The sequence below is a fragment of the Bubalus bubalis genome, chromosome 5 (assembly GCF_019923935.1).
Source record: "Bubalus bubalis isolate 160015118507 breed Murrah chromosome 5, NDDB_SH_1, whole genome shotgun sequence".
In the NCBI taxonomy this organism is placed as follows: Eukaryota; Metazoa; Chordata; class Mammalia; order Artiodactyla; family Bovidae; genus Bubalus; species Bubalus bubalis.
The window spans coordinates 75420165-75444125 of NC_059161.1; the positions used below are offsets into that span (position 1 = coordinate 75420165).

At 39.2% G+C, this 23961-nt stretch overlaps 2 protein-coding genes across 10 annotated transcripts in view; both read left to right on the forward strand.

The window, feature by feature from the left end:
* CFH (complement factor H) overlaps positions 1-23961 on the forward strand; it is a 482162-nt gene that overhangs the window by 212137 nt on the left and 246064 nt on the right. The gene's annotated exons all lie outside the window — the stretch shown is intronic.
* The window catches only part of LOC123327556 (complement factor H-like), a 43551-nt gene continuing 41984 nt past the window's right edge, over positions 22395-23961 (forward strand). For all 5 annotated transcript variants that reach the window (XM_045165770.1, XM_044943238.2, XM_044943240.2 and 2 more), the window contains exon 1: positions 22395-22550. In XM_045165770.1, the coding sequence (XP_045021705.1) occupies positions 22493-22550 (58 nt within the window). In that variant the 5' untranslated portion in view covers positions 22395-22492. The remainder of the gene's footprint in view (positions 22551-23961) is intronic.

Here is a 23961-nt window from a genome sequence, read left to right on the forward strand (position 1 = left end):
AGTAACATACAATGGAAAACCCATACAAGTAATAGCAGACCTTTCTGCAAGCCAGCAGAAACTCTGCAAGCCAGAAGGTATGTCAGGATATATTTAAAATACAGAAAGGAAAAAAAAAAATCTACCATCAGGCCTACTCTATCTAGTAGGGATCTCATTCAAAACTGATGGATAAATCAAAAGCTCTACAGAAAAGAAAAAATTTAAGAGAATTTAGGACCACCAATCCAGCATTACAACAAATACTAAAGGGACTTATAAAAGTTGTAAACAAAAGAGAAAGGAAAGACCTACAAAAACAATTAAGAAAATGTCAATAGAAACATATATATCAATAATTACTTTAAAAGTAAATGAACTAAATTCTTCATCCAAAAGATATAGATTGGATGAATGGATACAAAAACAAGACCCATATATTTGTAGCCTACAAGAGACCCATTTCAGACCTAGAGACACATACAGGTTGAAAGCAAAAGGATGGAAAGTGATACCCATGCAAATGGAAATCAAAAGAACCCAGAGTTGCAATTCTCATTTCCGATATGATACACTTTAAGGTAAAGAATATTGCAAGAGATAAAAAAGGACTCTACAAAATGATCAACAGATCAGTCCGAAAAGAAGACATAACAACTGTAAATATCTATGCATCCAACATAGAAGCACCTCCTTGCATGAGGCAAATACTAACAAACATAAAAATGGAGCTCGAGAATAGCACAATAATAGTAGGTGGCTTTAATGTTTAACCTATTTAACCTAATAATAGGTGGTATAACATTGCTTATACCAATGGACAGAACATGAAAAACAGAAATCAATAAGAAAATACAAACCTTAAATGAAACATTAGGCCATTTGGATTAATTGATATCTTCAGAACTTTCCATCCAAAAATGCAGAAGAATACACTTTCTTCTCAAGTGCACATGGAACATTCATTCTCCATGATAGACCACAGCTTGGGCCACAAATCATGCCTCAGGACATTGAAATCATACCAAGCAATTTATCTGACCAGAATGCTACGGGACTAGATATCAATTACAGGGAAAGAACTGTAAAAAACACAAAAACAAGGATAATAAGCAATACATTTATAAATAATAAAGAGGTTACTGAAGGGATCAGAAGGGAAATCAAAAGATTCATAGAAAGAAATGACAACAAAAACACAATGACAGAAAACCTATGGGATGCATCAAAGCATTTCTAAGAGGGAAGTGTATAACAATACAATCCTACTTGAAGATACAAGAAAATTATAAAATAGACAACCTAACTCTACACCTAAATCAGCTGATAAAAGAACAACAGCAGCAACAACAAAAAGCCAAAAATAGTAAATGGAAATAAATTATAAGGATCAGAGCAGAAATAAATAAAAAAGAAGTGAAGGGAGGCAGTCCTAAGATGGCAGAGGAATAGGACAGGGAAACCATGTTCTGCCCCACAAATTCATTGAAAGAACATTTGAACGCTGAGAAAATTCCACAAAACAATTTCTGAATGCTGGCAGAGGACATCAGGCACCCAGAAAGGCAGCCCATTGTCTTTGAAAGGAGGTAGGAGAAAATATAATAGATAAAAAGAGAGGCAAAAGAGGTAGGGACTGAGATCTGTCCCAGGAAGGGAGTCGTAAAAAAGTGAGAAGTTTCCAAACACTAGGAAACACTCCCACTGAAGGGGCTGTAGTGAGTCTTGGAACCTCAGAGGGCAACATAACTAGGAGGAAAATAAATAAATTAATAAATAAAACCCACAAATTACCTGCCAGTGGCAACTCTCAGCGGAGAAACAGCCCAGAGGCTCGATTCTGCCACTAGAAAGCAGGGGCTGGACAGGGAGGTGTGGGCTGCATTGCTTAGAATAAGGCCTGGGCCTGAATGCCCTGAGGGCAATCTGAGGGGACTAAGGTTAGACAGCAACCCAGATGTGGGATAGACAGACAGACAGACACACACACACACAGAGAGAGAGAGAGAGAGAGAGAGAGAGAGAGAGAGAGAACTATCCTCTGAAAAGCCCTAACCAAAGACTGCCAGGCCGGCTCACAGAACAAAGGACTGTGCAGAGTTAGCTGACTGTGGACCAGCCCATCTCCAGCCAGAGACAGGCAGGTGCAGGCAGCCAGAGCCAGAACGGGGCAATCGCGGCTCCAGAGAGGCATCATCTACCAAACTGCAAGCAGGCTTTGTTGCTAACCAAGACTACTTGGGATTCCGGAGGATTGACATATGCCGGGAGGGCTGGAGCCAGAGATCAGCTCCCCAGAAGAGACACGATGCTGGGAGCCGGCATATTGCATATTGAGTGAGGATCTGTAATAGCTCAACTGGAATTCTATCACTGCTGGGAGCCAGCGTGAGGCACTCCGCCCATGACAAAGGTCATGAGGAAGGAGGCTCGGCATACGCAAAGGCGGGATCGAGCCTCAGGAGTCCCCCTGGAAATTCTCGAGCATCTACCCCCAAAACCAGAGTCTGCCTACTTTCTGGTTTGTGCTTTCACCTACACCTCTGACTTTACGGGGGGCTGTCTCCCACTACCTCTCTCTGGAAAAAGAGTTAGCTTACAGCTCCAGTTAATAATTCCTGGGTGTGACAGTGTTTAACCTACAAACTCCTTTGGAAATCCTCTAGCCTGCCTGAATAGGTTTTTCCGGCCACATGTGATTGTTCAGAGCCTCCCAACTGTGAGAGGCAGGAGATGTTCTAAACTGCCTAAACACAGATTCCTTTGAGTAGTTAAAAGATTGATTAGAAAATGTATTGGTGAAGGGTTTTTCACTTGTTGGGCCAATGTTTGCTGCTAAGTCTCCATACTCCTTACCTACTGTGTCCTTGGCAGTGTATTGATTGATATAATGGGTGTATAGAAATGTAAAATGCAGCTTTGTTCAATGCTTTTTGGAAGGCTGGCGCCTGACTTTGGAATAATCACCTTTAGAGAAAGATAAGTTTCTTAAAATGTTAACAGGCCTCCGGGCCAGAAGATGATGTCTATCACCTGAACTTTTGCATATGATAAGTTTACAGGAAAAAAGCCTGGCTTGCTGCATGGCTCTACCCCTTCCCCCATTATCCTCTATGCATACCTTTAGGTATAAAAACTACTTTGGAAAATAAAGTGCGGGCCTTGTTCTCTGAAACTTGGTCTCCCCATGTCATTCTTCTCTTTAACTTCCGGCTGAGCGTCCATCTGGAGCGCGGATGTCCTCTGCGACCATTTATTTGCCTGGGCTTCTAAGACCCACTCGAGAGGGTGTCTAAGGTGGGGCACCTTCCGCTATTCGAGAGGGCGCCTGCGGCCTCCGTGGTCAGAGCTAACCTGGTGTCACGGGTTATATTGATTTTCCGCGTAAACCAAGCCACTCAGCTTCTTTTCTCCACTGAATTTCCTCACTGAGCTATCCTTATTCTATTACTCTTTATATCTTTGATGAATAAATAATTAAATAAGTCGCCGACGCCGTCCCCGCTTCGAATACCCTGGATCAGCCGGGGCTGGACCCCGGCAACACCCGGCACACCTGAGAAGGCAGCCATTGTACACTCAGAAAACCAAGCGGCTGGGATGGGGGAGGCGATAAGACGCACCCCCTGCCTGGGGGTAACTGCACTCGCCAAGCACCTGGTCACCTGAGCTGCTCAGACCTAGGAAGGGCATCAAACGCAGGCCCAATTAAGTCTGAGCCTTTGAGGAGTACCCGAGAATCTGCACCTGCGAAACTTAAACCTGGGAAATGTATGAAACCCAGGGCCCACCTCGGATAGTTCCCGGCAGAGCAACATAGAGCCTGAGAAGTGTAGAATGAAAGCACACAGGCTGTGAGCAGGAGCAAACCCAGGGCAGCAGAAACACTTTGAGCACTTCCCACACACGCCAGTGATATTTGTTTGCAGTGTTGCTCCCTCCCAAGAGCAGGACTGAACAAGTGAGCCTGAAAAAGTGATCACCATCGCCCCCTTGTGTCAGGGCAGAAATTAGACGCTGAAGAGACCAGAAACAGAAGAAACTAAAATAAACAGAGGGAACCACTTTGGAAGTGACAGGTGCAACAGATTAAAACCCTGTAGTTAGCACCGACTACATGGGAAGGGGCCTATAGATCTTGAGAAGAAGTATAAGCCGGATCAAGGAACTATCTAAAAATGAATTGACTCTACACTATACACAATAGCTCCAGAGAAATTCCTAGATATATTTTTACTATTATCATTTTTAAATTTTTAAATTTTAAAGTCCTCCATTACTCATTTAATTTTCATTTGTATAACCTACTATTTTTATAACCCTGCAAAAAAAGACCATATTTTAAAAGCAAACTTCATATATATATTTTATAATTTTATGACTTTGGTTTGTTTTTTTAATAACATATTTTTGAGAATCTAATGTCTACTTTAAATTTTTAATCTTTACTTTTTGGTATTTGTTATCAATTTTGTACCTTTAAGAACCCAATAGTCAGTACCCATTTTTACTTGGGAGGGAGATTACTGGCTTGACTGCTCTCTCCCCCTTTGGACTCTCCTTTTTCTCCACCAGGTCACCTCTATCTCCTCCCTCCACCTTATCTTCTCTACCCAACTCTGTGAATCTCCTTGTGTGTTCCAGGCTGTGGAGAACACTTAGGGAACTGATTACTGGCTGGATCTGTCTCTCTCCTTTTGAGTTCCCATTTTTTTCCTCCTGGCCACATCAGTCTTCTTCCTCCCTCTTGTCTTCACTGTGTAATTCCACGAACATCTCTGAGTGGTCCAGACTGTGGAGAGCATATAGGGAAGTGATTACTGGCTAGCTTTCTCTCTCCCCTTTTGATTACCCCTCTTCTCCTGAGCATCTCTATTTCCCTCCTCCCTATTCTCTTCTACATGCAACTCTATGAACCTCTCTTGGTGTCCCTCACTGTGGAGAAACTTTTCATCATTAATCTAGAGTATTATCATTGGTGCTGTATAGATGGAGAAGTCTTGAGGCTACCGTAAGAATAAGACTGAAACCCAGAGTCAGGAGGCTTAAGACCAAATCCTGAGAACACCAGAGAGCTCCTGACTCCAGGGAACATTAATCAATAACAGCTCACCAAAAGGCTCCATACCTACAATGAAACCAAGCACTACCTAATAGCCAACAAGAACCAGAGCAAGACATACCATGCAAATTCTCCAGCAACACAAGAACATAGCCCTGAGCTTCAATATACAGGCTGCCCAATGTCACACCAAACCCACTGACATCTCAAAACTCACTACTGGACACTTCATTGCACTCCAGAGAGAAGAAATCCAGCTCCACCTATCGGAACACCGACACAAGCTTCCCTAACCAGGAAACCTTGACAAGCTACCCATCCAACCCCACCCACAGTGAGGAACCTCCACAATAAAGAGGAACCACAAACTGCCAGAGTACGGAAAGGCCACCCCAAAAACTCCAATATAAACAAGATGAAAAGGCAGAGAAATACACAGAAGGTAAAGGAACAGGATAAATGCCAACCAAACCAAACAAAAGAAGAAGAGATAGGGAATGTACCTGAGAAAGAATTCAGAATAATGATAGTGAAAATGATCCAAAATCTTGAAAACAAAATGGAGTTACAGATAAATAGACTGGAGACAAGGATTGAGAAGATGCAAGAAATAAAGACCTCAAAGAAATAAAAAAGAGTCAATACATAATGAATAATGCAATAAATGAGATCACAAACACTCTGGAGGGAACCAACAGTAGAATAGCAGATGCAGAAGACAGCATTAGTGAGGTAGAAGATAGAATGGTATAAATAAATCAATCAGAAAGGAAAAAAGAAAAAGAAAAGAAAAGAAATGAGGACAACCTCAGAGCCTTCTGGGACAATGTTATAAAAACCCCAGCAATCGAATCATAGTCTTCCCATAAGAAGAGTACAAAAAGAAAGACAGTGAAAAAATTCTTGAGGAGATAATAATTGAACACTTCCCTTAATGGGGAAGGAAATAGTCACCCAGTTCAAGAAACGAAGTGAGTCCCAAACAGGATAAACCCAAGACGAAACACCCCAAGATACATATTAATTGAATTAACAAAGATCAAACACAAAGAACAAATATTAAAAGCAGCAAGGAAAAAACAACAAATAACACACAAGCGGATTCCCATAAGGATAACAGCTGATCTTTCAATGGAAATTCCTTAGGCCCGAAGGGAATGGCAGGACATACTTAGAGTTATGAAAGAGAAAAACCTACAACCCAGATCAGTGTACCCAGCAAGCTGCTGCTGCTGCTAAGTCGCTTCAGTCATGTCCGACTCCTAGCGACCCCATGGACTGCAGCCCACCAGGCTCCTCCGGACTCCATGGGAGTTTATAGGCAAGAGTACTGAAATGGGGTGCCATTGCCTTCTCCATTCCCAGCAAGGATCTCATTCAAGTATGAAGGAGAAATCAAAAGCTTTACAGACAAGTAAAAGCTGAGAGAATTCAGCACCATCAAATCAGCTCCCCAACAAATGCTAAAGGATCTTCTGTAGCCAGGAAACACAGAAAGGGTGTATAAACTCGAACCCAAAACAAAAAAGTGAATGGCAACGGGATCATACTTATCAATAATTACCTTAAATGTGAATGGGTTGAAAGCCCCAACCAAAAGACAAAGACTGGTTGAATGGATAAAAAACAAGACAACTATATATGATGTATTCAAGAGCCTCATTTCAAACCAAGGAAACATACAGACTGAAAGTGAAGGGCAGGGAAAGATATTTCATGCAAAAGGAGACCAAAAGAAAGGAGGAGTAGCAATACTCATGTCAGATAAAATAGACTTTAATGTAAAGGCTGTGAAAAGAGACAAAGAAGGACACTACATAATGATCAAAGTATCAGTCCAAGAAGAAGATATAACAATTATAAATATATATGCACCCAACATAGGAGCACCGCAAAATGTAAGGAAATGCTAACAAAGTATGAAAGGGGAAATTAACAATAATAGTGGGAGACTTTAACGCCCCACTCACACCTATGGATAGATCAACTAAACAGAAAATTAACAAGGAAACACAAAGTTTAAATGATACAATAGTCCAGTTAGACCTAATTGATATCTATAGCACATTTCACCCCAAAACAATGAATTTCACCTGTTTCTCAATGCACATGGAACCTTTTGCAGGATACATCACATCTGGCCTTGGTAAATTGAAAAAAAAATGAAATCATGCCAAGCATCTTTTCTGACCACAATGCAGTAAGATTAGATGTCAATTACAGGGGCGGTGGGGGGAACTATTAAAAATACATTGCCTTCAGATAAGGCAATGGCACCCCACTCCAGTACTCTTGTCTGGAAAATCCATGGATGGAGGAGCCTGGTAGGCTGCAGTCTATGGGGTCACTAGGAGTCGGACATGACTGAGCAACTTCACTTTCACTTTTTACTTTCATGCATTGGAGAAGGAAATGGCAACCCACTCCAGTATTCTTGCCTGGAGAATCCCAGGGACAGAGGAGCCTAATGGGCTGCAGTCTATGGGGTCGCCCAGAATTGCACATGACTGAAGCGACTTAGCAGCAAAGGGGGGGGGGGGAATCGACAAACAATACAAATATATGGAACCTAAACAACTTAGATGTGCATCAGCAGACAAATGGATAAGAGAGTTGTGGTACATGTACACAAAGCAATATTACTCAGCCATGAAAATGAATACGCTTTAATCAGTTCTAATGAGGTGGATGAAACTGGAGCCTATTATTCAGAATGAAGTAAGCCAGAAAGAACAACACCAATACAGTATACTAACACACACATATATATATATATATATATATATATATATATATATATTTTAGAAAGCTGGTAACAATAAGCCTATATGTAAGACAGCAAAAGAGACACAGATATTAGAACAGTCTTTTGGACTCTGTGAGAGAGGGGCAGGGTGGGATGATTTGGGAGAATGGCATTGAAACATGTATATTATCATTTGTGAAATGGATCGCCAGTCCAGGTTCAATGCATGAGACAGGGCACTCGGGGCTGGTGCACTTGTATAACCCAGAGGAATGGGATGGGGAGGGAGGTGGGAGGGAGGTTCAGGATGGGGAACACATGTATACCCATGGCAGGTCCATGTCAATGTATGGCAAAATCACTACAATATTGTGAGGTAATTAGCCTCCAATTAAAATATATAAATTTATATTACAAAAAGAAAAAGAAGTGAAGGAAATAATAGTAAAGACTGATAACTAAAAGCTGGTTCTTTGAGAAGATAAAGAACATTGACAAATCATTAGCCAAGCTCATCAAGAAAAAAAGGATGAAAATCAAATCAACAGAATTAGGAATGAGAAAGGAGCAGTCACAACATACAATGCAGAAATACAAAAGATCAAGGAGACTAATATAAGCAACTCTATGCTAAGAAAATAAACAACCTAAAGAAAATGGACAGATTTTTAGAAAAGTTCTACCTCCTTCAATTCAAGACTGAACCAGGAAGAAACAGAAATTATGAACAAGGCAATTAGAAACACTGAAGGCGAAACTGTGATCAAATATCTCCCCCAAGACAAAAGCCCAAGGCCAGATGGCTTCACAGGTGAATTCCATAAAACATTAAGACAAGAGCTAACACCTATCCTTCCAAACTCTTCCTAAAACTTGCAGAGGAAAGCATTCCTCTATATTCATCTATTGTGGCATTCTACGTGGCCACAATCACACTGATGGCAAAACCAGACACTGATATCACACACACACACACACACACACACACACACACACACACACACGCAAATTACAGGTCAATATCACTGATAACATAGGTACAAAAATCCTCCACAAAATTATAGCAAACAGAATTCAAGAACACAATAAGAACATCATACACCATGATCAAGTTGAGTTTATTCCAGGGTGCAAGGATTCTTGGATATATGCAAGTCAATTAATATGATACACCATTTTAACAAATTGAAAGCTAAAACCATATGATAATTTCAATAGATGCAGAAAAAAGCTTTCAACAAAATTGAGCACCCATTTATGATTAAAGGGCATATACAACAAGCACACAGTAAACATTCTCAATAGTGAGACACTGAAAGCATTCCCTATAAGATCAGGAACAAAAAAAGGGCGCCTACTCATGCCCTAATATTTAATATAGTTTGGAATTCCTAGCTACAGCAATCAGAGAGGAGAAATAAATAAAAGAAATCCAGATTGTAAAGGAAGATGTAAAACTCCTACTATGTGCAAACGACATGATACTGTACATAGAAAACCATAGAGATACTATCAATAAATTGCTAGAAATTATCAGTGAATTTAGTAAAGACACAGATTATAAAATCAATACACAAAAAATCACTTCTATACCTATAGAATAACAAAGAAAAATCAGAAAGAGAAATTAAGATATCAATCCCATTTACCATTGCAACAAAATGAATAAAATACCTTGGAATAAGCCTGCCTATGGAGAGAAAAGAACTATATACAGAAAATATGAGAAATGGATGAAAGACGACATAAAGAGATGGAGGGATATTCCATGCTTCTGGGTTGGAAGAAGAAATATGGTGAAAAAGCAATCTAGAGATTGAAAGCAATGTCAAATTATCAGTGACATTTTTCACAGAACTAGAACAAAAAATTTCACAATTTATATGGAGACACAGAAGACCCCAAAAGCCAAAGTAATTTTAAGAAAGAAGAATAGACATTATCAGAGAGATGCAAATCAAAACTACAATGAGGGACCATCACACACCAGTCTGAAAGGCTGCTATCCAAAAGTCTACAAGCAATAAATGCTGGAGAGGGTGTGGAGAAAATGGAACTTTTTTACATTGTTGGTGGAAATGCAACTAGTATAGCCACTATGGAGAACAGTGTGGAGATTCCTTAAAAAAAACTGAAAATAGATCTGCCATATGACCCAGCAATCCCACTGCTAGGCATACACACTGAGGAAAGCAGAATTGAAAGAGACAGGTGTACCCCAGTGTTCATCACAGCACTGTTTATAATAGCCAGATCATTCAAGCAACCAAGATGTCCATCGGCAGATGAGTGGATGAGAAATTTGTGGTACATATACACAATGGAATATTACTCAGCTATTAAAAAGACTGCATTTGAATCAGTTCTAATGAGCTGGATGAAACTGGAGCCTATTATACAGAGTGAAGTAAGTCAGAAAGAAAAACACCAATACAGTATACTAACCCATATATATGGAATTTAGAAACATCGTAATGATTATCCCATATGCAAGACAGCAAAAGAGACACAGATGTATAAAACAGTCTTTTGGACTCTATGGGAGAAGGTGAGGGTGGGATGATCTGAGAGAATATATTGAAACATGTATATTATCATAGGTGAAACAGATCATCAGTCCAGGTTTGATGCATGAGACAGGGTGTTCAGGGCTGGTGCACTGGGATGACAGAGAGGGATGGGCAGGGAGGTGGGAGGGGGCTTCAGGATGGAGAACACATGTAAACCCATGGCTCATTAATGTCAATGTATAACAAAAAACCACTACAATATTGTAAAGTAATTAGCCTCCAATTAAATGAATTTTTAATAAAGAATGGAGAGTAGAGCTGGAGGAATCAATTTATGTGATTTCAGCCTATAGTACAAAGCTATAGTCATCCAGAGAGCATGGCAATGGCAAAAAAAACACAGATGTATAGAACAACAGAACAAGATAGAAAGGCGAGAAAGAAACCCATGCATCCATGGGCACCTTATCTCTGAAAAAGGGGGCACGAATATATAATGGGGAAAATATAGTCTCCCCAATAACTGATGCTGGAAGAACTGAACAACTATGTGCAGAAGAATGAAATTCAAAGATTTCATAACACTATATACAAAGATAAACACAAAATGGGTAAAAACTAAATGTTTTCAATTTAAGACCAGACACTATAAAACTCTTAGAAGAACACATAGGCAGAATAGTGTATGACATAAATCACAGCATGATCTTTCATGACTTACCTCCTAAAATAACAGAAATAAAACCAAAAATAAATAAGTGGTACCTAATTAAACTTATAAGATTTTTTCACAGCAAAGGAATCTATAAACAAAGTGAAAACCCTCAGGATGGAACAAAGTAATAGCAAAGGAAACAATTGCTGAATTATTAATTTCCAAAATATGGAAGCAGCTCATACAACTCAATAGCAGAAAAATAAACAAGCCCAGCAGAAAGTGGGCAAAAGACTTAAACAGACACTTCGCCAAAGAAGACCTACAGATGGCTAATAAATCCATGAACAGCACTCATTATTAGAGACATGCTAATCGAAGCTACTATGAGATATCACCTCATACCAGACCAAATGGCCGTAATCAAAAAATTCATAAAGAAGAAGTGTTGAAGAGGGTCTGGAGAAAGGGAATGTTTCTGCACTTCTGGTGGGAATGTACACTGATACAGCCACAATGAAAGATATTATGGACATTCCTTAAAATAAAACTAGGAATAAAACCACCCTACGACCTAGCAATACCACCACTAGGCATATACCCTGAAGTAATCAAAACTAAAAAAGACACCTGTACTGTTCATTGTAGCATTGTATACGATAGACATGCATGCAAACAACCTAGATATCTGTCAACAGTTTAATAGACAAATAAGCTATGGTACATATATACAATGGAATACTACTCAGTCATATATAGGAGTGCATTTTGAGTCAGTTCTGATGAGGTGGATGAACCTAGAGCCTATTATACAGAGTGAAGTAAGTCAGAAAGAGAAAAACGTATATTGTATATTAATGTACTTATAAGCATGGTACTGATGAACCTGTTCACAGAGCAGCAATGGAGATACAGACATACAGAACAGGCTTATGGACAAGGGTGGGGGAGAAGAGGGAGAGGGTGAGATGAATGGAGAGAGTAGCATGGATGCATATACACTAACATATGTAAAGAGATACCAACAGGAATTTGCTGTATGACTCAGGGCAACACAAACCAGGGCTCTGTGTTGTAGGCCCATAACCTAGATGGGGTGGGAATGGATAAGAGATGGCAGGGAGATTCATGAGGGAGGGGATATATGTACAACTATAGTTAATTCATGTTGATGTATGACAGATTCAAACCAATATTGTAATGCAATCATGAATCAATTAAAACAAATAAATATTTTTTAAAAAAGAAAAGAAGCAGGAAATTCTCCCTTAAAACTTTAAGATGTGGCACAGTTCAGTTACTTATACAAGGTCAGGTTTCAGGTTTGCTGTTGGTCAATCACTAACCAGTGTCTGACACTGTGACCCCATGGACTGTAGCATGCCAGCCTCCTCTGTCCTCTACTGTCTGTTGAAGTGTTTCATGTCCATTCAGTCTATGATGCTATCTATCCAATTTCATCCTCTGTGCCCCGTTCTTTTGCCTTCAATCTTTCTCAGCATTGGGATCTCTTCCAATGAGTCAGCTCTTTGCATCAGGTGGCCAGAATATCAGAGCTTCAGCATCACTCCTTCCAATGAATATTCAGGATTGATTTCCTTTAGGATTGACTGGTTTCATCTTACACTTCAAAGACTCTCAAGAGTCTTCTTCAGCACTGCAATTCAAAGGCATCATTTCCTCAGTGCTCAACTTTCTTTATGGTGCAACTCTCAGATCCATACATGACTACTGGAAAAACCATAGCTTTGACTGAATTGGCCTTTGTCAGGAATCTGATGTCTCTGCTTTCAGTACACTGTCTCGATGACTGCAGCCATGAAAATAAACCATGCTTGCTCCATTAAAGCAAGTTACAACAAACCTAAGCAGGTGTCAAGTTAGTAAATGGTACTAAGGAAGGACAGGGAAGCCTGGTATAAGGCAGTCCATGGTGTTGCAAAGAGTCAGACACGACTGAGTGACTGAACAACAACAACAACAACAACATATGAAGGAAACAGTGGGAGGGAAAACAAGAAGCTTAATTGAAACTGCAAAATTCACTTTGTGAAATTGAATATTTTCACTTACCACATTTAGCTGTAAGTTTATTCCCAGTGAGGACAAGACTATTTGTTATCCCAACTGAAATATGCTATTCAAGTAGTTTGATGATCTTTTCTGTCATGATGTGTTTGTTTTTTCCCCATCAGTTCAGTTCAGTTCAGTTCAGTCGCTCAGTCATGTCTGACTCTTTGTGACCGCATGAATCACAGTACGTCAGACCTCCCTGTCCATCACCAACTCCCGGAGTTCACTCAGACTCACGTCCATTGAGTCAGTGATGCCATCCAGCCATCTTGTCCTCTGTGGTCCCCTTCTCTTCCTGCCCCCAGTCCCTCCCAGCATCAGAGTCTTTTCCAATGTCAACTCTTTGCATGAGGTGGCCAAAGTACTGGAGTTTCAGCTTTAGCATTATTCCTTCCAAAGAAATCCCAGGGCTGATCTCCTTCACAATGTACTGGTTGGATCTCCTTGCAGTCCAAGGGACTCTCAAGAGTCTTCTCCAACACCACAGTTCAAAAGAATCAATTCTTCGGCACTCATCCTTCTTCACAGTCCAACTCTCACATCCATACATGACCATAGGAAAAACCATAGCCTTGACTAGATGGATGTTTGTTAGCAAAGTAATGTCTCTGCTTCTCAATCTACTAACTAGGTTGGTCATAACTTTCCTTCCAAGGAGTAAGCAGGAGTAAGCGTCTTTAATTTCATTTCTGTGGTGACCATCTGCAGTGATTTTGGAGCCCCCAAAATAAAGTCTGACACTGTTTCCATTGTTTCCCCATCTATTGCCCATGAAGTGATGGGGCCAGATGCCATGATCTTCGTTTTCTGAATGTTAAGCTTTAAGCCAACTTTTTCACTCTCCTCTTTCACTTTCATCAAGAGGCTTTTTAGTTCCTCTTCACTTTCTGCCATAAGGGTGGTGTCATCTGCATATCTGAGGTGATTGATATTTCTCCCGGCAATCTTGATTCTAGCTTGTGCTTCTTCCAGCCCAGCGTTTCTCATAATGTTCTCTGCATATAAGTTAAATAAGCAGGGTGACAATATACAGCCTTGACATACTCCTTTTCCTGTTTGGAACCAATCTGTTCCATGTCCAGTTTTTTGCCATACCTCCAAGCAATTCTCCAACACAAGCTTAGTGTCCTATAATTTAGTACATACTAATACCATCTACCTGAAACAGTTTCAGATCCCAGAGGTTAAGGGCTCAGTCCCACAACATGCTGCCCTCCACCCTTCAGAAGCTGATGACAAATCCATGTGACCCTGCACTTCTGGTTTAATCATTAAGATTGGATGTAGCTACAACTTTGTCTTCAGGTTCAGTTTTTGCTAGTGTGGCTCATGGAACTCAAAAGAAACTCATTGGATTAACTCACGACCAGCCAGATGGAAGGGAGGCCCAGGGCAAGGTGTGCTAGAAGTTAATAGAAGGCAGCAGGAACCTACTAAGTGCAGAGCTTCCATGCTCTCCAGGGCTCCACACTGCCAGTTCCTCTAAGCTATGAGTCCTTCAGGTTCTCAGAACCAAGGCATCACTACATGGGCATAAATTATTTATTTATTCACCATTTCTAACTGATGAAACCTCCAGCCTCTTGCCCTTCGCTGGACATCAGGAGGGGAGGATTGTTGTTTCAACCATCTAGTCATATGGTTGGTTTCCAGGGCAACTAGCCTCCATCATTAGAAGATTTCCAAAAGTCACTGTGTTAACATAGCAAAAGACATATAGGAAATTCCAAGAGTTTCTAGAGTTCTGTACCCAAAAAGGGGACAAACACCAAGTGTATTTTTTTTTATTGAAAATTACAACATTACAAACCTTAACATTGTTGGAAATATTGGCACTGTATTGTATCAATGGCTATAAAATGATTGAACAGAAAAAAATTCTATTTATCTTTGCAAGAACTTGATTTCTTGTATTTCTTTTTTTAACCAAGTATTAGTGTTAGGTTGTGTTGATTATAATTTTGTCTGAAGTTGTTAAGATGTGCAATGACTAATAACATTCTTTTTCCAGGCTTACAATTTCTTATTCTGCCAAAGTGCAAAGTTTAGGTCATAGTATAAGGTCTTTTCACCAGAAAAATGGATATTTCCCTTTCCTGGAAGTGGAAAGTAACTATCTGTTATCTTAAGCCTCTTATGTCATTGAACTGTCAGGCACAGAGATTGTTATGAACACAGCCTGGGGACATTGAACTCAGCCACCAAACGGTCATTGTCTATTGCTACATGATGTGGACAGGAAACTAGATTTGGATAAGGATATTCTCTGAGGCTTCTTCTTTGCACTTTTCCATGTTCCTATAAAAGTTAATAGAAGACAGCAGGAACTGATTAAGTGTGAGATCCCTCTAGATTCTGACCACTTGGAAATGAAGTTCAGGTTAACCCCACAAGGAAAGGGACATGGACTTTTTCATTGCTGGCTGAAGACAAGGCAGACATATTATCAGGTGTAGAAAAACAAATTTATAATTTCAACAGAGTCTACTTTTGACTCTGATTTGAGGATTGCTTCATCGTGCTTTCTAGTTTGATTCTCATAAATACACTTGTAAATTTTTAACTACATTTTCCTTTTTGCCCTTATGGTTTTAAAGAAAAATCATTCCCTTTTTAAAAATACAAGACACCTGTGTGGAGTTGTGACTAGATTAAAGAAGGTAGTAATGTCACCAAATATAAATATGGTGACTCTTGGAAGTTTTAACTTCAGTCTGTAGAATGAGAACAAAGGAATCTTCATTTTAGGAGACAGATTTAATATTGTGTAGAAGCATCATTGTTGTTATTGCGGTGGACAATGGTGAATTACACTGTTTATGTACTGGAGTTGCCAAGTCCTGCATCCACCTTCTACACACTGCTATGCCATCTTAGAGGTTAGCACTTATAAACTATGTTTACACTCTTTTGGTTTGCAGCTTTTCCCTTTTTGCCCATAGAAATTAGAGTGGGAAATCAGAAACAAGAAGATTTCTCCAGCTCTACCAGTGAATCAGTTGCCCACTGTAGTTAGAGACAGAAATCTGGTGAGAGATCTCCACATGGAGATCTGGTGATCCAGAGGGAAAATCCTGTTTGATTCCTGCTAGCCTGTTCCTCTTCTTCTCTAGACCCATAACTAACTGCAAAACTGTATCTCCAGCAACAGAAGGGTGGTTGCAAGATGAAGGTACATCCAGGAGGAGTAGAACCTTGTGTTTCTGGATCGAGCACAATTTTCCCAACCTGGTAAGTTTATACTGTGATTTGGACTTTTTGCATTGAGCAATGTCCTTTGTTCCTCTGTGTGCTTGGTCATGAGCTTATTTGCTCAGTCCTCTCAGACTCCTTGCAACCTCATGGACAGTAGCCCACCAGGCTCCTATGTCCATGGAATACTTCAGGCAAGTGTACTGCAGTGGATTACCATGCCCTACTCCAGGGGATCTTCCCGAGCCTGGGATCCAATCTGTATCTCCTGTGTCTCCTTCATTGCGGGCAGATTATTTATCTCCTGAGCCATTTGTTCCTTTCAGTTCAGTTCAGTTGCTCAGTCGTGTCCGCCTCTTTGCGACCCCATGAAATACAGCACGCCAGGCCTCCCTGTCCATCACCCACACCCGAAGTTCACTCAAACTCATGTCCATCGAGTCAGTGATACCATCCAGCCATCTCATCCTCTGTCTTCCCCTTCTCCTCCTGCCCCCAATCCCTCCCAGCATCAGGGTCTTTTCCAGTGAGTCAACTCTTCGCATGAGGTGGCCAAAGTATTGCAGTTTCAGCTTCAGCATCTTTCCTTCCAATGAACACCCAGGACTGATCTTTAGAATGGACTGGTTGGATCTCCTTGCAGTCCAAGGGACTCTCAAGTGTCTGCTCCAACACCACAGTTCAAAAGCATCAATTCTTTGGCACTCAGCTTTCTTCACCGTCCAACTCTCACATCCATATATGACCACTGGAAAAACCATACCCTTGACTAGATGGACCTTTGTTGGCAAAGTAATATCTCTGATTTTCTATATGCTATCTAGGTTGGTCATAACTTTCCTTCCAAGGAGTAAGCGTCTTTTAATTTCATGGTTGCAATCACCATCTGCTGTGATTTTGGAGCCCAAAAAATTCTTGTTAAATCTAAATTCTAACTTACCTTATAATACTCTGTCTCTTTCTCCATGTCTCTCCCTGTCTCTTTCTCTTCCAAGCCTGGCCAATTGCAGTGCATAAATCAGGTTTAGCTTCCTTGGTCACTCTGATTAGCTGCGCTTCTTGTATATGGAGAGAATAAGATTACATCAGTTGAAGGACCCTTTCTCTAATAGACAATTTCACACTGTACATGCTTATAGATATGACTCATGTTTGGTGGAAACTTTGCTATAGCATCTTATGTTGAAATATATAGACTCCTCTTTCCTTTTGTGCTTTTACATTTACTTTGTTATATGAGAAAGTCTTGTGTCTTTTTTATATGTCTAAACCTGTATAGTACATTTCATAGAACACCATTCCTGTTTTCATTATACTCAACTATTTGACATCTTACTGCCAGGTGTAAGTGGGATGTTTGTACACTCACCTACTTCTCAGTGGTCAGTGTTTATATTCCCTTATCTCTTCCTTCTCCTGCCATGGTTTGGTTACATTCTTTCTACTTTGCAGAATATTTAATTCTTACAAATATAAGTCTATCCATGCCCCAGTTCTTATTTCAGTCTCAGCTCTAGAAAAAAATGTACAAAATGTTTAAGATCATGATATTGCCTATTTCCCACATCATCTTTTGAAATATATATTAAAGCAAAAAGAGTCTCAGAATCTTCAAGGCCCCTTCCTACCTTGCCCACAAAATAATTTTTTAAAAAAAACCTTCTTCAGAGACCGAACAGTGCCATCTGGTGGAATGAGCTTCATTTTGTTGTTCAGTCACTTGTGTTCCACTATTTGCAACCCCTTGGACAGCACCTCACCAGGCTTTCTTGTCTCTCACTATCTCTAGGAGTCTGCTCAAACTCATACCCATTGGGACAATGATGCCATCCAACCATCTCATCCTCTGTCAACCCCTTCTCCTCCTGCCCTCAATCTTTCCCTACACCAGGGTCTTTTCCAATGAGTTAGCGCTTCACATCAGGTGGCCAAAGTATTGGAGTTTCAGCTTCAGCATCAGTCCTTCCAATGATTATACAGGGTGCATTTCCTTTAGAATTGACTGGTTTCATTTCATTGCTCTCCCAGGGACTCTCAGGAAAAGACCACTGTATTAAAGCATCAATTCTTTGGCACACAGGCTCCTTTATGATCCAACTTTCACATCCATCTGTACATGATTACTGGAAAAACCATAGCTTGACTATACAGGCATTTTTTGGCAAAGTGAGGCTTTTTAAAATGCTATCTATATTTGTCATAGCTTTTCTTTCAAGGAGCAGGCTTTTTTTTTTTTTTAATTTTGAGGCTGCAATAACTCTTGTCAGTAATTTGGGAGTCCTCAAAAAGGAAGTCATTCTCTATTTCCATTGTTTCTCCCTCTATTTCCCATGAAGTGACAGGACTGGATGCCATAATCTTAGCTTTTTCATGTTGAGTTTTAAGCCATCCTTTTCACTCTACTCTTTCACCTTCATCAAGAGATTCTTCAGTTCATCTTTCCTCTCTGCAAAGAGGTGGTGTCATCTGCACATCTGAGGTTATTAATATTTAGCCAGCAGTCTTGATTTCAGCTTGTGAGTCATCCATCCCTGCATTTCACATGATGTACTCCACATAAAGTTAAATAACAGGGTGACAATATACAGCCTTAATACTCCTATCCCAAATTGCAACTGGCTCATTACTCCCTGTCTGGTTCTAACTGTTGCTTCTTGACCTGCGTACAAGTATCCAAGGTGGTGTGGAATGCCCATCTCCTGAATTTTCCAGTTTGTTGTGATCCACAAAGTCAAAGGCTTTAGTATAGTCAATGAATCAGAAGTATATGTTTTTCTGGAATTCCCTTGCTTTATCTATGATCTAATGGATGCTGGCAATTTGATCTCTGGTTCTTCCTCCTTTTCTAAATCGAGCTTATAGATCTGGAAGTCTCAGTTCAGTTCACATACTGTTGAAGCTTAGCTTGAAAGATTTTGAGCATTATATTGCCCATATGTGAAATGAACATAATTATGTGATAGTATGAACATTCTATGGCATTGTCCTTCTTTGAGATTAGAAAGAAAACTGACCTTTTCCAGTCCTGGGGCCTCTGCTGAGTTCTCCAAATTAGCTGGCATATTGAGTGCAGCACTTTATTGGCATTATCTTTTAGGATTTGGAATAGCACAGCTGGAACTCCATCACCTCCACTAGCTTTGTTTGCAGTAATGCTTCCTAAGGCCCACTTGACTTCACATTCCAGGATTTCTGGCTCTAGGTGAGCTATCACACCATCATGGTTATCCAGGTCATTAAGACCTTTTTTGTACAGATTTTCTATGTATTCCTGCCACTTCTTCTTAATATCTTCTGCTTCTATTAGGTCCAACTGTTTCTATCCTTCAGTGCCCATCTTTGCATGAAAAGTTCCTTTTGTATCTCTAATTTTCTTGAAAAGATCTTTAGTCTTTACCATTCTATTGCTTTCCTCTATTTCTTTGCATTTGTTCACTTAAGGATGCTTTCTTATCTCTTCTTTCTATTCTTTCAAACTCTTCATTCAGGTGGAATAAGGTAGAGTCCTTATTTAAGGTGCCCCTTACATGTACGGAGGCTGTTCCCTGATGGCTCAATGTTTAAAGAATCTGCCTGCAATGCAGGAGACACAGGAAACATTAATTTGATTCCTGGGTTGTGAAGATTCTGTGGAGGAGGAAATGGAAATCCTCACCCTTATTCTTGCATGGAAAATTTCATGGACAGAGGAGACTGGTGGGCTAAAATCCAAAAAGGATAGCAAAAGTCAGACACGACTGGGTGACTAAGCATGTAGCTATAGCCACGGAATGTGTGCATCTGTATATCAATAGTGTCCTATGAGTTCTTGCACATTTAAAATTATTTTCTGTAGTTTAATACTTGGCTGTCTGGTTGTATGGATATAAAACTCCTGGTTTTCATTTTCTTTTCTTAACTTTTATCAAAATACTCTTGTATTATTGCCTTGGTCTTTTAGTTTCTTTGGAGAATTTCCCCTTCCTTCTAATCACCTAGAGCTCTGAGGAACTTCCCATTACCTTTACAGAGAAGACATTTTTAACCTGTCTATTCTAAATATGCAATATGATGAGTCTCATAAAATATATATATAGTTATGTCGTGGTTGACAGGCTGTGTCCAACTCTTGCAATCCCATGGACTGTAGCCTGCCAAGCTCCTCTGTCCATGGTATTTCCCAGGCTAGAATGCTGGAGTAGGTTTCCATTTCCTTCCCAATACATCTATACAACTACTCTATAATCAAGATGTAGAATATTTTCATCATCTCAAATATTCCTTCTTGCCTTTTGAAGTCTCTCCATATTCCATAACTACACTATTTCTTTTTGGAGTGGAGGTTTGGGTTCAATGAGAAATGAACTTTTGAAGAAAAACAGTAACTTTTAACATTATATTTTATTCTGAAAATGGTAACTTTTTGAAGCAAAGTTAAACATATAAATCGCTAAACAACTAAAGTTAATCTTAATCTGACTGATAATTTTTTTTAACACACATGTATGCCTGTGTCAGAGAAGGCAATGGCACCCCACTCCAGTACTCTTGCTTGGAAAATCCCATGGATGGAGGAGCCTGGTAGGCTGCAGTCCATGGGGTCGCTAAGAGTCAGACACGACTGAGCGGCTTCACTTTCACCTTTCACTTTCATGCATTGGAGAAGGAAATGGCAACCCACTCCGGTGTTCTTGCCTGGAGAATCCCAGGGATGGCTGAGCCTGGCGGGCTGCCATCTATGGGGTCGCACAGAGTCGGACACGACTGAAGCGACTTTGCAGCAGTCGCAGCATGCCTGTGTAACTATTATCCAGGACTAAATTGAGCAAATGTCCAGCACATCATCAGGTTTCCTTGTGTCTCTTCCCATTCTGTACCACACCTTACCTCGTAGGCACAACCTTCACGATGAGGTTTTCCACCTCGTGAAATGCCTACCAATGAAATTATAAGATACGTACTTATTGAGCGTGTTCATTTTTTTCCATTTACAAGTGCCGTGAGATTATCCCAAACTGCTGTGTATAGCAGTACCTCATTTTGTTTTCTAAATTAGTGAATATTACTCCATTGTAAGAAAATGCTACAAATGTTTTATCCATTCTCTGAATGTTCATGGGAACAATGTGCATTTTTGCCATTTATGAATAAAGCTGCAGTGAACAATTCTGTATGTGTCTTTTTAAGGGGATGCATTCCAGATCCTCTGGTGAGGGAGAGGTTAAAGGGAGAAACTTCCAGGTGCAAAACAGATGAGTCATAAACATGAAATATTCAGTGTGGAGAATATAGTCAATAATTATGCAATTTTTAAAATCTTGCTAGATTGTAACTAGACTTACTGTGGCAATTATTTTGAAATGGACAGAAACATGGAATCACTGCACTGTGTAACAGAAAGTAACACAGTGTTGTAGGCCAACTGTACTTAAAAGAACAAACAAATACTTTGAAAAAGAGATCTCATTTGTGGTTACCATAGGCTAGGGCTGGAGATAGGGGAACTGGATGAAGCCAGTCAAAAGGTACCAACTTCCTGCTGTGAGATAGATTAGTACTAAGCATGTAGTGTACGACATGGTTAATATGACTAATTCTGCTCTATCTGAAGTATGAAAGTTAATAGGACGGTAAGTCCTGAGTTCTCATCACAAATTCTTTTTTTCTTTAATTTTATATCTATATGAGATAATGGATATTCACAAACCTTATTGTTGTAATCATTTCAGGATAATGTAAATGACATCATTAGGCCATACATCTTAAACTTATGCAGTGCTTTATGTCAATTATATGTTAACAAAATTGGAAAAATTGATAATCATAAGACCCACACATAACTAGCATGTAAATGCAGGGATTGTGCTATAATTTATATGATTGGTTTTAAGCTCTACTATACTTTTTTTTTTTTTTAATCTATTCACTTTCCTAAGTCCATGAAAATATGGATGACCCAAATGGCTGGGAAAAACTTCACCTACTCTCTTGAAATATATTATTGAAAGTTAGTATCTGATATATGGCTTTGGAGCCAGTCCATATTAGCCACAGAAAGTTGTGCACATAGATAACAGGTGATGAATACAATAACTTATTGTGAAACTACCAACAGAAACAAGTTAGGGACATTTCAAAACTTTGAACTTTGATATTTACTAAATGGCACTAATTAACTAGCTTCACTGCAATGCATAAATTCAGTCACACTAGGTGACTGCAAAGGAAGCCGATTTTTGAACCCTAAACAGTGCAACTGGAGTATTTGTGTGAATGTACCACTGGGAAAATCTAACATGCGGTTGTTAATCAATGTCCTTCTCACCTTGTGGTTTTACACTGCTCATGGACAGGGTAAGTTGAAACAGATGTGAACACTCAGCCGTCCTCCTAAATATAACTATCTACTTTCCTTTGTGTGTATTTCTGATTGAATCGACTGGTTGAAATAGTCTGCACTGGGAGATAACCATAAGAATACCTTAATGGAAAAATGATCAGATATTCACCTAAAAGGGGAAAACAAAATGAATACTTTTCTATGTCAGCTGAGTTCACAGTGCAAAAAGGTACTCTGTGTAGATTATGGGGTCATGTGAATATGCTCATGGAAATGTGAATAGAAAATGTGTCACAGAAAAGTATATTATATATAATTCCAGAATGTTTAGGAGAGTCTTACTTGTAATATGAGGAAACTTTGGAGAACAATGGTTATTTTTATAAATTTACAGGTTCAAATATATTTTTTCCAGGTTCAAATCTCATTTTAAATATGTTCAGTTTACTGTATTGCAATTATAGTTTAATAAATCTATTAAAGGTCATTAACATCACTGTTAGTTTTAAAAGACCAGCTTAGGTACAGATATATTTTCCTTTTACAAAATGTGGAATACAGTCTTAATTTCCAGTGTAGTGCCAATACATTTAGAATTATTTTCAGAGAGAAATGTAAATGTTGACAACCTTAAAAAAAATCTTGTCACTTTTATTTTTAAACTTATAACTTCTTTTCATTAGTTATCTATTACATGTCAGGCTGGATCTCCCAATTCATTCCTCTACTCTCGGGCCCCCTTGTATCCATACATCCATTCTCTATGCCTGTATCTCTATGTTTGCTTTGCAAATAAGTTCATCTGTAGCATTTTTCTAGATTCCATATATAAGGAATATTATACAATATTTATTTTTCTGTTTCTGACTTTCTGCACTCTATATGACAGTCTCTAGGTCTTTCCACATCTCTGCAAATTGCACAGTTTCATCACTTTTAATAGCTGAGTAATGTTTCATTGTATATATGTACCACTTTTTCAGCATCTATTCTTCTGTTGATGGACATTTAGGTTGATTCCACGTCCTGGTTGTTGTGAATAAAATAGATAACTAATGAGAACTTATGGTGTATCATAGGCAGCTCCACTCAGTGCTCTGTGGTGACCTAAATGGGAAGGAAATCCAAAAAAAAAGGAAATCCAAAATCATTATATATTCACATAACTGATTCGTTTTAATGTACAGCATAAGCTAACCCAACATTTTAAAGCAACTCCAATAAAAATTAAAGAAAAACAAAAATTAAATTATATATATTGGCAAAACCAATACAATATTGTAAAGTTAAAAAATAAAATAAAAAAAAATAAATAGCCAAGAATGCAAAAAATTAAATTATATAAATGTATTAATATAAGTAATTAAATTATATTAAAAACAAAGATTTTACTCCAAAATATAAAACATATATGTTCTTCATTAC